Source organism: Salvelinus namaycush, chromosome 9 (genome assembly GCF_016432855.1).
Source record: "Salvelinus namaycush isolate Seneca chromosome 9, SaNama_1.0, whole genome shotgun sequence".
In the NCBI taxonomy this organism is placed as follows: Eukaryota; Metazoa; Chordata; class Actinopteri; order Salmoniformes; family Salmonidae; genus Salvelinus; species Salvelinus namaycush.
Window position 1 is genome coordinate 46,024,232 of NC_052315.1, and position 16,507 is coordinate 46,040,738.

Consider the following 16,507-nt stretch of genomic DNA (forward strand, 5'->3'; position numbering starts at 1 on the left):
GAATAGATTGAGGCAACACAGAAAGGGACAGAGGACAGATCTGTTATCCTAGACAGCTTTGGGGCGGAGAACAGGGCATAGGCCATCCCACAACACCTCCAGCCAAAAGCAGTAGCGATACCACCCTTGCTCTCTTTTGCGTTTTATTGTTGTTTCGTTAGGGGGGAGGAGGGGGTATAGCGATATCCGCATTATGTCATCCGTTGATTAACATCAATATGGAAGGATCCCATCCTCATGTAATTCTCAGATTGGCCCTGAGGTATGTCCCTGCTCTCTACTGGATACTGACGTCCCTGTTTGCGTGCATTTCCTTGCACACAAAACCGCTCTAATTTCCTCCTGCAGGTCTATGAAGTCCAGGCTTTGGCCACCGATTAGTGATGGTCCTGATCTGGCCATGGGAGGTGGTGGTGATGGGGCTTTTGGAAAACTACTTAGATCTTTCCTGACAAACATTCGCCTGGATGGTGATTATAATCTGGCACTGGCAAGCAGACCATTGCGTGTGTGTGTGTTTGTGTTTTTGTATGGTCGCTGTAGTTCAGAAGCTGAACCTCTTCCAAAGTTGGGTAATGATGCATGGGGTGATACTGAACTACAATAACCAACGGTCCCGGGCAGGCCAATTACTGTCCACCGCAATTATATTTGTAATTTTAAGTAACACAAAAAAAGAATGGCTGAATTAATTAAAATGTAAAGGCGGTTGTGCTCCAAATATTTTTCTTTCTTGTGTTTTTGTTTTCACTTCGTAATTGGACAATCTGAATAGGACCAGAGGGTTGAGAAAACAGCAACTTTACAACACGATAAAAAATAACTTCCTGATTGAGAGAATCATTAAGAATCATTAACAGCTCTTTGCACTGAAATCTGAAGCAGCATTTTGTTTTGTGACTGAGGGGACAGCATTCACCAGGGCCAACTGCTTTATTGTCTAGCTAGTCTATTTCATATAATTATTGACCAATGGCAGTGTTACAGTTTAAAAGGGCAAAGACTCAACAGAAGGCTGAGGGGAAGGTCATTTGCTAAAACATTCAATGGTCAGGCTCCTACGCTCCAGACATGGTTCTGGATTTTTGATGGATGGGGTGAGGAACTGACTCAGTCAACATTTTGATTGAAAAAGACATTGCTCTCTTTCTAAAGAACATTACAAAATCTTCACACCATTGAAACAGCTTTTTGGCCCTCTCTAGTCTGGAGGAAATCAAAAGCAAACCTGGAGAAGCTGCTTGTTTCCACGGTGGTGACAGAGTCCCACAGGGTTTGTATGTGCAACTCCCCTTTGTGATCTGATTGTGACAGTGCTCTGCGCTGGATGCTTACAGGTGTGAAGTGTCTGGCCGTGGATCTTGGCCTTGAAAATAGCCTACCTCTCCATCTCCAGCCCTACTAGCCCATGCTGATAGTTATCACACATCTTCCTGAGTGCTTTTGTCAAACACAGGAACAGGAGGCCTCCTGTGCAACACCCAGGTTAAAGTGAAACTAATAGACCTACTGCTACCATTGAACAGAGACTGTTTTAACCCGCTATAGGGCTATTCCACACCCGGATAGCCTGAAATAATTTTTGGTATCTCAGATTGTTCTGGCAATTCCTCATTGGGAGGAAGGGTGTTTGACGTGCTTTTTACATTTGTTTCACAAACTATTTTTTAGAAAGTGTCAATTTTAGGTATGTTAAGACCTACAGTATACATGCCACCTATAAGACCCTTTGATCCGTGACCCGTACATTATACAGACAACATCTTGGTATCAATATACTCCTTGTAGTGTGCTCTAAAATATGCAGTATGTCAAGATTCTGAATGAAAAATGTTCACTTTAATTTATTCAACGTACATAATATGAATACTAATATCTCTAAAGTACCCTTTTTGATTTTGTTCATTTTAAGACATTGTTTGGAATAATATACTCAACAAGTACATCACATGTCAAGAGTTTTCTGCTAGTTTTGAAGATATAAACCATTTTATGCATAGAAATTGATGTTATAGGTCATTAACCAATCACATTCCTCCTTTGGTATTGCACATTCAGCAAATTACCAGCAGAGGGAGTTCCCTTTTAATCTATTTTCCCATTCACGTGTTGGTGGTGCTCATAAAATATATCATAACTTAAAAATTGCACCCACTCTGGAAATATCATGTACTTATAGGGCCCAATGTTAAATCTTAGAGCTAGAGGTAACACTATAAGGTCCGGGGATGTATCAGAAATACAGTGCCTTCGGAAAGTATTCAGACCCCTTCATTTTTCGACATTTTGTTACATTACAGCCTTGTTCTAAAATAGATTAAAACATTTTTTTCCCACATCAATCTACACACAATACCCATAATGACAAAGGAAAAATGTTTTTTTAGACATTTTTGCAAATGTATTAATAACTGATATATCACATTAACTAAAGTATTCAGACCCTTTCCTCAGTACTTTGTTGAAGCACCTTTGGCAGTAATTACAGCCTCAAGTCTTCTGGGCTATGACGCTGCATGCTTGGTGCACCTGTATTTGGGGAGTTTCCCACATTCTTCTCTGCAGAACCTCTCAAGCTCTGTCAGGTTGGATGGGGAGCGTCGCTGCACAGCTATTTTCAGGTTTCTCCATAGATGTTCGATCGGGTTCAAGTCCGGGCTCTGGCTGGGCCACTCAAGGACATTCAGAGACTTGTCCCGAAGCCACTCATGCGTTGTCTTGGCTGTGGGCTTAGGGTCGTTGTCCTGTTGAAAGGTGAACCTTCACCCCAGTCTGAGGTCCTGAGCGCTCTGGAGCAGGTTTTCATCAAGGATCTCTCTGTACTTTGCTCTGGTCATCTTGCCCTCAATCCTGACTAGTCTCCCAGTCCCTGCCACTGAAAAACATACCCACAGCATGATGCTGCCACCACCATGCTTAACCGTAGGGATGGTGCCAGATTTCCTCCAGACGTGACGCTTGGCATTCACGCCAAAGAGTTCACTCTTGGTTTCATCAGACCAGAGAAACTTGTTTCTCATCTTAGATGCCTTTTGGCAAACTCCAAGCGGGCTGTCATGTACCTTTTACTGAAAAGTGGCTTTTGTCTGGCCACTCAACCATAACGGTCTGATTTGGTGGAGTGCTGCAGAGATGGTTCACAGAGGAACTCTGGAGCTCTGTCAGAGTGCCCATCGGGTTCTTGGTCACCTCCCTGACCAACGCCCTTCTCCCCTGATTGCTCAGTTTGGCCAGGCTGCCAACTCTAGGAAGAGTCTTGGTGGTTCCAAACTTCTTCCATTTAAGAATGATGGAGACCATTGTGTTCTTGGGGACCTTCAATTTTGCAGACATTTTTTGGTACCCTTCCCCATATTTGTGCCTCAACACAATCCTGTCTCTGAGCTCTACGGACAATTCCTTCGACCTCATGGCTTGGTTTTTGCTCTGACATGGACTGTCAATTGTGGGACCTTTCGTAGACAGTTGGGTCCATTTCCAAATCATGTCCAATCAATTGAATTTACCACAGGTGGACTCCAATCAAGTTGTAGAAACATCTCCAGGATGATCAACGGAAACATGATGCACCTGAGCTCAATTTCGAGTCTTATAGCAACGGTTTTGAATACTTATGTAAATAAGGTATTTCTGTTTTCATGTTTTATAAATTTGGTAACATTTCTAAAAATCTGTTTTCAGTTTATAATTATGGGGTATTGTGTGTAGATTACTGTGGATTTTTATTTATTTAATCAATTTTAGAATAAAGCTGTAACGTAACAAAATTTGAAAAAAGTCAAGGGGTCTGAATACTTTCCGAAGGCACTGTATGCCTAGCTTCTTGAAACGGGTCGCATATAGCCTACTTGGAGGGTCTTTTAAGCACATCCTAAATAATAACAGGAGCTGGCAAAAATAATGTACAATAACCTACATAGATAAACAGGGGATGTATACTTACTGTTTTGCTGCCCCCAAATTTGATCTTAAAATAAAACCTTGGTGATTAAGATGTATTTCAAAGCGGTCTCACGAGCCAAACCCTTTATCGATAGTCTTGACTACTTGTTCTTGTATTAGGCAGGACAAAAAAAGCTGCCTTCAGAGGAGGAGAGGCTATGCTTGGTTTTTAAATCAAATTAAACGAAATGGGAAAAAACATTTGTTTTTTATGTTTCTAAATACAAGGTCTAAGGGCACAAAAACACATCTATCTTGATCCATGTGCAAATGAGCACTGTACGTCACTGCTGGATATACTGTGCTTCTGCTGTCAAAATCCATGTCGTACCGCTAAGACCAGCTTTAGGTTGTTCTTAAATATCCAAACCAACGCTACCTGATATTATTGGCACTTTGGTGCACATTTTGAAGGACACCTCAGATATTGCCACCCCTCCCACCTCAGCACAAGTGAACTCATTTAAGACAGGTAAATTGCCATTCCTGGCACTAGGGTTTGAAAATAGAAGAGCGGTGGCTTTAACAGGATGAAATTGCAAACGAGCATGCGTTTGACAATTGTGCTGGCTTAATGACAGCCGAAAATAGAACGAAGAGTATATCGTTCAAAACAATATGTTTTAAAATGAACAAAATCAAAAAGGGTACTATAGAGATATAAATCTTTTTAATGTTGAAGAAATGAATGTGGAAATGTTTCTCTCAGAATCTAGACATACTCCATAGTTTAGAGCACACTATAAGGACTATAATGAACCCACTGCACATATCACTTCCTGTTTGAGGTGGAACGGTGTAGCTAGCATTGTTGTTTTGGAAAGTTTGTTGTTTTTGAAAGTCTATTGAAAAAGTTTGGCTACTAGCTAGCTACCTACTGTTTGAGTTTGGATCCCGCAACGCGGATGACATCAGTTGCTGGGACCGCTACTATCTGTCCAGTGATCCTGCCGGCCAAGGCCGGGTCTGAGGAGCTGCTTGGCGTAGCAGCTAGCCAAGTCATGGGTTGCGTTCAAGCCCTCAACCCTGCTAGCTTGATAGGCAACTAGCTAGCAGGGTTGAGGGCTTGAACGCAACCCACAACGTAGTTAGCCATTGTGGCTGGGACCGCAGATTATCCCGAGCTTGTGGCTGTCTAGCTCCCTGCTGTTTGTTGTTGTTTCCAACCGTCCATGTGACCTGCCTTGTCTGGAACTGCGAGGAGTAACGGCGTAACCTACATTGCTACCGTTGAGGACAGTGGTGTCTCTTTATCACAGGTGAAGGATCTTTTAAACAAACAAAAATATTTCTACAAGCAGTCATTACAACAACAACAAAAATAACTTCAAGTGATAAAATAATGGATGACCTGACCAGAGAGGTCCAGGACCTGAAGAACAGTTTGCAGTTCTCCCAAAGTCAGTTCAATGAGTTTAAACAGGAGAACAGCAAGATAACAGCAATCTGTAAGTCATTGAGGTAAATAAAATAAAGGTAAATAAAATAAATTGAGAGAGGATATCAGTTCTGTATGTGAATCCATGGTAACAATGACAGAGAAATCTGATTATCTCGAGGGACAATTAAGGCTGAACAACATGGTTGTGGACGGAATTGCAGAATATCCACGAGACCTGGATGGAGTCTGAGGACAAAGTTAGGGAAATTATCTTGGAGAATCTGAAGATGGACCACCGGAAGATTAAGGTGGAGCGTGCCCACAGGACTGGAAAACCCACCACCGGCCCAGATGACAGGCCCAGGCCGATAGTGGTCAAGTTCCTGAGGTTCAAGGACAAGATAGCTGTTCTGGAAAGAGCCAAGAACTTGAGAGGAATGTACATCTTCCACAACAAGGACTATCAAAGCTGTGAGCCAGAAGAGAAAATAACCTATCCCACCCATGAAAGCTGCCAGAGCTCGTGGGGACATTGCTTACATCCGCTATGACAGGCTCATTGCCCACCCTTCCTCCCAAAAGACTGGAAGGGATGAGAGCCAAGCCTACTTAGCTTCAGCCCCACAGCACACACACATACTTACAAACATCAACTGATTAATGGACTGCTGAATGTATATTTTTTTCTCTTGCTTTGTTTGCTCTTTCACATATTATGTCTATCTCTCATAAGCGACCCAGGAAAGGGCTGAAAATAGTCCATATTAATATATGTAGCCTTAGAAATAAGGTTAATGAAATCAATATATTGCTAACATCTGATAACATTCATATACTAGCCATTTCTGAGACTTGGATAATTCATTTGATGATACAGCAGTAGCAATACAAGGATTTAAAAGTCAGTATCTAAATAATATGTGTGAAATGCTTGATAGTGTATGTGATGTAAACAGAGAGGTTTACTTTCTTGCGGACCTGAATATTGACTCGTTTTCATCAAGCTGTCCGCTCAAGAGGGAGCTTCTCAGTGAAACCAGTGCCTGTAATTTGGTTCCGGTTATTAATCAACCAAACCAGGCTGTTTTACAAACACTACAGGAACAAGAACATCCACATGTATAGATCAAATGTTTTACTAATACTGTAGAACTTTGTTCTAAAGCTGTATCCGTAACCATTGGATGCAGTGATCACAATATAGTGGCTATATAGAAGAAAGCCAAAGTTCCAAAAGCTGAGCCTAAAATAGTGCACGAGAAATCATACAAAAAAATTCACTGTGACTCTTATGTGGATGATGTTAAAAATATTTGTTGGTATGATGTGATTAATCAGGAGCATCCAGATGCTGCACTTGAATAATTTCTGAAATTGCGTCTTCCAATTATAGATCAACATGCACCTGTTAAGAAACTGACTGTTAGAACTGTTAAGGCTTTTTGGATTGATGAGAAATTGAAAAACCGTATGGTTGAAAACGATGGGGCAAAATGAGTGGCTAATAAGTCTGGCTGCACATCTGACTTACTGCAAATTGAGAAAATGTATGACTGTACAACAAAAATAAGATATAAAGAATGATGTTCGCCAGGAGAACCCAGTGCGGCCTGTTCCAGCTCCCCGCACGTGCCGGGCTAAAGTGGGCATGCAACCAAGAGGAGCGGTGCAAGTGCTAAGCACCAGACCTCCACTGCTCCCCTACAGCCCGGTTCGACCTGTGCCTGCGCTCTGGAGGTGCCGGGCTAGAGTGGGCATTCAGCCTGGAAGAGTGGTGTCAAGGCTACGCACCAGATCTCCAGTGCTCCCCCACAGTCCGGTTCATCCTGTGCCTCCTCCACGGACCAGGCCTGTTTGGCCGGGTGTGGTTCTCAATCAGAGGCAGCTGTCTATCGTTGTCTCTGATTGAGAACCATACTTAGGCTGCCCTTTTTCCCACCTGTGTTTGTGGGAAGTTGTCTATGTTGTTGGCACTATTGCCTTTAGCTTCACGGTTGTTTTCTCGTTTGTTGTTTTGTTGGCGTCATTTTTTTAAATAAAAGAAAAATATATATATTTTTTTCTCTGTAAACAAATGTGACCCATTTCAGGAAACTAGGCGTATGTCGCAAGTCACGACTTCACAGGAGAGCCATTTGAATAAAATAAAAAATGTTTTTATCAAAATGCGTTTTTTGGGCAGAAATGCCTTCTGGAACATGTGAACAAACTTGTATGCAATCTGTAAATAGAAATTAAATTGTTAAATTGCGAGCCTTGTTGGTAAACCACAGAAAAAGGCAGCAACCATCCCACTAGCCATGATTGGCTGAGATAATGAGAGGGCTGGATGCCGAGAGAGGAGTTCGGATTGGTCTGCCAAATAGAAGGCTTCTGTCTATATGAGCTCAGTCTGTGTTGGTAATCCTGTCGAACGTAGCTTTTTTTAAATGTAACTGCTTAAGTGTTGCTCTCCACTTTCTGGAGGCATGAGATTTGAAATTAGAGTATGATAGTTAAAGAGATAGCGAAAAGATTACGTCTTCAAACTAAGGGCACTTGTGGCATGGATCCGTGACAGAGAGACACGTCCATCTTGCATGATGATGGAAGATAGTCAAGCTAGCAACATTTTCAGATATTACGTTTCTAATTTTGACAGAAAAATGTTTCATTTCAAGCTGAAGTGTACTGTTAGCTAGCTAGCTAACGTTAGCTGGCTGGCTTCCTTGCTAACGCTATGTGTATGACGTTGGGTGGGGCTAAAGCTTAAGAGGGTGTAAACGATGCTGAATGGGTGTAAACAAAGAAGAGCTCTCTCACCGAAACACTAAAATGCAATTTTCTCAAAAAGTGAGTGTACAAGTTTAACTTTCAAATCAGAATTACTTAACCATTGTTCCTCGAATGAAGTGTATGATATACCATTTTGTAGCTGAGTCTCTACTTTAATCCAATGTAAAAAACAGAAATTCAAATTTTGCTACATAAGACCGAATCCAGGTGGCGAGTCATAAATTAACAACAGAATTTCAGCATGCTTATAGAGAAGGGCACTCAACATGTACTGCACTGACACAAATGACTGATGACTGGTTGTAATAAAATTATACACTGCTCAAAAAAATAAAGGGAACACTTAAACAGCACAATGTAACTCCAAGTCAATCACACTTCTGTGAAATCAAACTGTCCAGTTAGGAAGCAACACTGATTGACAATAAATTTCACATGCTGTTGTGCAAATGGAATAGACAAAAGGTGGAAATTATAGGCAATTAGCAAGACACCCCCAATAAAGGAGTGGTTCTGCAGGTGGTGACCACAGACCACTTCTCAGTTCCTATGCTTCCTGGCTGATGTTTTGGTCACTTTTGAATGCTGGCGGTGCTTTCACTCTAGTGGTAGCATGAGACGGAGTCTATAACCCACACAAGTGGCTCAGGTAGTGCAGCTCATCTAGGATGGCACATCAATGCGAGCTGTGGCAAGAAGGTTTGCTGTGTCTGTCAGCATAGTGTCCAGAGCATGGAGGCGCTACCAGGAGACAGGCCAGTACATCAGGAGACGTGGAGGAGGCCGTAGGAGGGCAACAACCCAGCAGCAGGACCGCTACCTCCGCCTTTGTGCAGGGAAGAGCACTGCCAGAGCCCTGCAAAATGACCGCTTTTTTGACATCACACTCCACAAAGCAATTCCTGCAGGCTCTAGTTTTATCTTATCTTGATTATTGTCCAGTCATATGGTCAACTGCTGCAAAGAAAGACCTAGTTAAGCTGCAGCTGGCCCAGAACAGAGCCGCAAATCTTGCTCTTAATTGTAATCAGGGGGGTAATATTAATTATATGCATGCCAGTCTCTCTTGGCTAAGAGTTGAGGAAAGACTGGAAAGAAACATTTATGTTTTGGAAATTCCAAATTGTTTGCATAATCAACTTAATAACAGCTCTGACACACACACTTACCCCACCAGAGATGCCACCAGGGGTCTTTTCACAGTCCCCTGGTCCAGAACAAATTCAAAGAAACGTACATTATACAGAGTCATGAGTGTATGGATCTCCCTTCAATCTTATATTGCGCCAATGAAGAGCAAACCTGGTTTCAAAAAACAAATAAAGCAACACCTCACGTCACAACGCCGCCCCCCATGTGACCTACTTGTTGTGTGTATGTACTGACATGTAAGTGTAACTGATAGATGCACACACACAAACATACACACTACATGTTCATGTTTTTAAATGTACATAAATTGTGAAGTATTTTGTCTGTAATGTATTTTTCGTTATGTGTCGGACTCCAGACCACCTGTCGCCATTTCATCATGAATATATATATTTTTTGTGATACACATGTAAAAAGTATGTCAAACATCCTTTCCAGAGAAATCTGAGATATCTGCTATTCCTGGCGTGGAATTGCCCTTTAGCCTGGTGATTTCGACTATTTGCCAATGCTATTTTCTGATTGTCAGATTTCAACAAATATTTTAATCTACTGCATAAAAAAAACAATATTTTACAGCAGCGAACCTATTTCCTCTTATTCTCCCTCACTTCTGAGTCCTTATGCAGCTCAGGTATTTGTCATAAATACATAACCCAATGAAAAAAAAACAGCTCTAATAAAATGGCCCACCCTCTTTCCCCTTGGAGTTACGTGCTTTAATTGCTGTCTCTGCACGCACTGTAAAATATTAATTTACTGGGGCCAATGGAGCTTAGAGGCAGAAACACAATATAAACGTCTGGCAATTCGGAGCACTAGGCGCTTCTGACCATACATCTCCCTCTCTCTCACTGCCTCTGCTCTGCTGTATCAAGCTTGCCTGTTTCTACCACGAGGCTGATGCGTCTACTGTGCAGGCATTCAGGGGATGGGAGAGGAGAGCAGAGGAATAGGGGGCAGAGCAAAGGCCACCATCATCACACTACTGCCCCCTAATGTCTGAGGGAGGCTGGACTGTACTAAGGGGGGATATGGAAAGCTTTGTGTTCAAACTGCCTCCAGCCAAGTCGAGGTTGTTTGATTAAAAGTTACGCTGGGTTGAAATAATCTTTTTGATTTTATTTATTGTTGACATCAATGGTAGTTTCTTGAGGTTTGTTGTGTGTTTTTACAAATTAATAAGAACAGAGCCGATGGTTTATGTGAAATCCTATAGCACCTTGAATCCAGAAAGTCTGACAAAATAATACACAGTAATTAGTTAATGGTGGCATCTGTGCCCTAGGCCTATCCTACTGACCTAACAAACATTCCTTATTACTAGACCTAACCTACTCTTGCTCAAAATCCTGTGAAGCTACTTTCAGACAAACATTATTCTATAAATCAACACCATAAGAGTCTTCCGAGTTATAACCTAGTGATTAGAATACAATTATTGATTTGGCAGTTAATAGGTGATTGCAGTAATTAAAATGAGTTTTGGATTATACAAATCCAGCTTATGCTGTACTCTTCTGTCAAGTACTAAAGGTCCAATGCAGTTCAATATCAAATCATTTCTGGGTAACAATTAAGTACCTTACTGTGATTGTTTCCCATTAAAATGTTCAAAAAGATACAAAAATCAATCAAGTTTATTTTATATAGCCCTTCGTACATCAGCTAATATCTCGAAGTGCTGTACAGAAACCCAGCCTAAAACCCCAAACAGCTAGTAATGCAGGTGTAGAAGCACGGTGGCTAGGAAAAACTCCCTAGAAAGGCCAAAACCTAGGAAGAAACCTAGAGAGGAACCAGGCTATGAGGGGTGGCCAGTCCTAGCCAAATAGCTTCTTATCTAAATGCAATTTCTCAAGCAAGAATTTTGCTTGGACTAATTGGAGGAGCCTAATGGGATGGATGTGTACTGTAACCTGAACACCAAGGATAGGGGGGGTTGAAATCATTTTCACTATTCGAACAGTATCATACATTTATGTCGGATATCCCAATATTCGAAATACATGAGGTTATTTTTTTAACTTACGTTTTTAACCTGAGCAGTGCTGCGTGAGAGAGGCTGGAGCTTTATTGCTACAGCTGCAGAGAGGTGTGTGATCAGATGGGAGAGAGCAGACAGAGGGAGAGAGAGAAGCAGCCAAGGCAACCCAGCTACAGCCAAGACTAGCTAATCAACCCGTATAACAGTACCTGTCTTGACTGGAGTAGCCTGGAGAAGCTATCTAGCTATATCTAGCTGCGCTTTCCCCTCATCTACCTGTTTGTTGCTCGTTGAAGCCTACTCCTTCTCATTTTGCTAACTTTTAATTCTGTCATTTCATTACGTCTTGCATTGCAATAGTGATCTTCCACTCCACTTGCTACACATTGAGCCTCTGTGCCACTTTGATTGGCCAACATAAACAACAAGCTACACACCTGAAGGCTACCGCTACAAGTCTTTTTATGGGGCGCACATCATAAAAACTATATTTTGTTTGTTGTTTTATTAAATGAATAATTTGAAATGTCATGGTATATCCTTGTATGTAACAATGTCAGATGGATATTTTAATTGAAATTCAAAAAACAGTCTACACTCTGTCTGTTGTTTTTATGAAATCGTTTTCATTCAATCATTTTTAATCATGTCAACAACAACATCTTTAACCATTGGAAGTTCTGATAGCTAAGGATTCCGAGATGCGGTTAGCTTTTTCGGCTGGGACCGCAAGTTTAAGTCCCGGATTACTGAAAAAAAAAAACACAATAGTTAGTGGTTAGCTATCATGTCAACAGAGCAAGATAACGCTAGCGGTGCTAGAGTCAAAACACCAGTGGTATTTGTGTCTCCTGTACGTCTGGGCTCAAATGCGCTAGATGATATCAAATCAAATTGTATTTGTCACATACACATGGTTGTTAGCAGATGTTGACGCGAGTGTAGCAAAATGTTTGTGCTTCTAGTTCCGACAGTGTAGTAATGTCTAAAAAGTAATCTAACAAATTCACAACAACTACCTTATACAGACAAATGTAAAGGGATGGAAAAATAATATGTACATTTAAATATATGGATGAGCGATGGCCGTGCGGCATAGGCAAGATGCAATAGATGGTATGAAATACAGCATATACATATGAGATGAGTAATGTAGAATATGTAAACATTTAATAAAGTGGCATTATTTAAAGTGACTAGTGATCCATTTATTAAATCAATTTATTAAAGTGGCCAGTGATTTGGGTCTGTATGTTGGCAGCAGCCTCTGTGTTAGTGATGGCTGTTTAACAGTCTGATGGCCTTGGTATAGAAGCTGTTTTTCAGTCTCTCGGTCCCAGCTTTGATGCACCTGTACTGAACTCGCCTTCTGGATGATAGCGGGGTGAACAGGCAGTGGCTCGGGTGGTTGTTGTCTTTGATTATCTTTTTTGCCTTCCTGTGACATTGAATGTTGTAGGTGTCCTGGAAGGCAGGTAGTTTGTCCCCAGTGATGCGTTGTACCCTCTGGAGAGCCTTGTGGGTGAGGGCAGTGCAGTTGTCATACCAGGCGGTGATACAGCCCGACAGGATGCTCTCGATTGTGCATCTGTAAAAGTTTGTGAGGGTTTTAGGTGACAAGCCAAATTTATTGCGCCTTCTGTTGCGCCTTCTCACCATGTTGACTGTGTGGGTGGACCATTTCAGTTTGTTCGTGATGTGACACGCCCTGACCTTGGTATTCTTTGTTTTCTTTATTATTTTGGTTAGGTCAGGGTGTGACAAGGGGTGGTTTGTTTAGTTTTTGTCTTGTCTAGGGGTTTTTGTATGTCTATGGGTTTTTGACTAGTCTAGGTAGTTATATGTCTATGGTTGCCTAGATTGGTTCTCAATTAGTTTATCGTTGTCTCTGATTGGGAACCATATTTAGGCAGCCATATTCCTTGAGTATTTCATGGGTGATTGTCTATGTATTAGTTGCTTGTGTCTGCACTTATTGTATATAGCTTGACGTTTGTTTTATTGTTTTGTAAGTTTATTCAGTGTTCTTCGTTTATAAAAGTAAAGATGTATTCATATCACGCTGCGCATTGGTCCTCTCTTTCTCCCAACAACGAACGTGACATGATGTGTATGCCAAGGAACTTAAAACTTCTTATGGCTGCAATCCCGGTAACGGGATGATATGACAACAGCCAGTGAAAGTGCAGGGCGCCAAATTCAAAACAACAGAAATCTCATAATTAAAATTCCGCAGACATACATGTTTCTTATACCATTTTAAAGGTAATCTTGTTAATCCCACCAAAGTGTCCGATTTCAAATATGCTTTTCAGCGAAAGCACCAGAAACGATTATGTTAGGTCACCACAAAACCACAATAACCACAGCCATTTTTCCAGCGAAAGATAGCAGTCACAAAAAGCAGAAATATAGCTAAAATTAATCACTAACCTTTGATGATCTTCATCAGATGACACTCATAGGACTTCATTTTACACAATACATGCATGTTTTGTTTGATAAAGTTCATATTTATATAAAAATATCTGAGTTTACATTGGCGCGTTACATTCACTAGTTCCAAAAACATCCAGTGATAGTGCATAGCCACATCGTTTCAACAGAAATACTCATCATAAATGTAGATGATAATACAAGTTATACACATGGAATTATAGATATACCTCTCCTTAATGCAACCGCTGTGTCAGATTTCAAAAAAACTTTACGGAAAAAGCAAACCATGCAATAATCTGAGACGGAGCTCAGAACAAGAGTCAAATTAGCCGCCATGTTGGAGTCAACAGAAATCAGAAATTACATGATACATGTTTCCTTACCTTTGATGATCTTCATCAGAATGCACTCCCAGGAATCCCAGGTCCACAATAAATGCTTGATTTGTTCGATAATGTCCGTTATTTATGTCCAATTAGCTACTTTGGTTAGCGCGCTTGGTAAACAATTCCAAAGTCACAAAGCGCGTTCACTAAAACATGACGAAATGTCCAAATGTTCCGTAACAGTCAGTAGAAACATGTCAAACGATGTATTGAATCAATCTTTCGAATGTTGTTAACATACATCTTGAATAACGTTCCAACCGGAGAATTACATTGACTTCAGATGAGAGATGGAACGGAGCTGCCTCTCACGTGAACGTGACAAGGAAACAAGGTCTTGGGCCCTCCTCCATCTACCCGAGGATTCCATACGCCATCCGCTGCTGCTGGTGGGTCAGGCTGGCATGAGTCGAAGCACACCTTCTCCCCCCTGCCCGAGGCAGGCCTGTTCGGTTCCTCCTCTTCCTTTCCCATCAGATTCCATCACGACCGCTATTGTCGTGGGCAGCTCGATGATGAGAGATTTTGGCCTACCTTCGGTCTGTGGACAGACCAAGGTCCACTGTCAACCAGGCGCCCGTGTCCAAGACATCAACTTCCTCCTGCCCACAGTTCTAGCCAACTACTCTAATATTGGCACCATTGTCACTCACGTTGGATTTTTTATTTTCACCTTTATTTAACCAGGTAGGCAAGTTGAGAACAAGTTCTATTTAATTGAACAACATTCACTTTCTGAGGAACTGAGGGGGAACTGAAGAAGGACTACAACATTCTCTTGAACACCCTTGTTTGCACAGGGAAGAGAACAGTATCTCTGGACCCCTGCCGTGATATAGAAGGGGTTCGAGACATTACAGCCGCCTTGCTGCCCTAAACGAGTTCCTGAAGAAACTCTGCAAAGACAGGAATGTCTCCTTTTGTGACAATTTTGACTTGGAGTGGGAGCAATCAACACTCTTTAAAAGAGATGGGATTCACCCTAACCGCAGGGGTACCAGGATTATCTCCATCAACATAGTGAACTGCTTAAGAGACTGACAGTCTGGGTTTGGTAGTGTTCCAGTCCTCCCTGTCATAATAAGCAACAGAGGACATGGAAATCGTATTATATCCCAGAGAAATAGAAGTGCAGTAAATGTAAGTAACCTAATCTATGTTACTTTAACTGTTAGCTCTGAGGATATTGTCTGCAATAATCACACACACATAGAATTGAATTCCACGGTTTGCACTGGAACAGTCTGCCTTAGGAAGAAGCCCATTGTGGGCAGCACACTCAGTACCATTGACTCAAATGTAAATGTCACTGAGAATAGTACTAAAAACAAAGAAGAAACGCAGAAAATGACCAAAGAAATAGCCCATATCATATGTAGCCTGAGAAACAAGGTTCATGAAATTGACAACTTATTACGGTCAGAAAACATGAAATATTCTGGCCAACTCTGAAACACACTTAGATCATTCCTTTGATGATGCAGTAGTAGCTATACATGGTTATAGAATATATAGGACAGATAAAAATGCAAATGGAGGAGGTGTTGCCATGTATGTCCAGAGTCATATTCCTCTTAGGCTGAGAGAGGATCTCATGTCAGATGATGTGGAAGTAATATGGTTACAGGTTCATCTGCCTCACCTAAAGCCTATTCTCATAGGAAGTTGCTATAGATCAAGTGCTAAAAGACACTATTTGGACCATATGTGTGAAATGTTGGAAAATTTATGTGACATCAACAGAGATTTTCTAGGTGACCTAAATATTGACTGGTAGTCACCAACCTGCCCACTCAAAAAGATGCTCCAAGCTGTAACCAGCGCCTGCAATCTGGATCAAGTCAACCTACCAGGGCAATTACAAACAGAACAGGAACTAAATCATCCATGTGTATTGATCACATCTGTCGTAAGAACGGGACCAAGGCACAGCGAATGTTGAGTTTAATTCAAAGAGAAACTTAAACAAAATATTTAAATAAACGAACAACTAAACGTGACTACGTGGTGCACATGCAAAAACACAAAACAATATCCCACAAACACAGGTGGGAAAAAATAGCTACTTAAATATGATCCCCAATTAGAGACAACGATTACCAGCTGCCTCTAATTGGGAATCATACAAAACACCAACATAGAAAATATAAACTAGAACACAACATAGAAATTATAAACTAGAATACCCCTAGTCACGCCCTGACCTACTACATCATAGAGAAACAAGGGCTCTCGATGGTCAGGGCGTGACAACATCTTTACTAATATTGCAGATATCTGCTCTAAAGCGGTATCCACACCCATCGGATGTAGTGATCATAATATACAGTAAATCCCATATCTAGAAAAAACAAAGTTCCAAATACGATCATGCAAGAGGTTTTGCAATGATTCTTATGTCGAAGATGTAGGGCTGTCCCCACTAAAATAAATCTTGGTCGAACC

At 41.3% G+C, this 16,507-nt stretch overlaps 1 protein-coding gene across 1 annotated transcript in view; it reads right to left on the reverse strand.

The window, feature by feature from the left end:
• The window catches only part of LOC120053293 (dnaJ homolog subfamily C member 24-like), a 41,773-nt gene extending 27,237 nt beyond the window's left edge, over positions 1 to 14,536 (reverse strand). Inside the window, exon 1 of the mRNA XM_039000428.1 lies at positions 14,435 to 14,536. Coding sequence (XP_038856356.1) covers positions 14,435 to 14,536 — 102 coding nt within the window. The remainder of the gene's footprint in view (positions 1 to 14,434) is intronic.
• Positions 14,537 to 16,507: the final 1,971 nt, after the last annotated feature.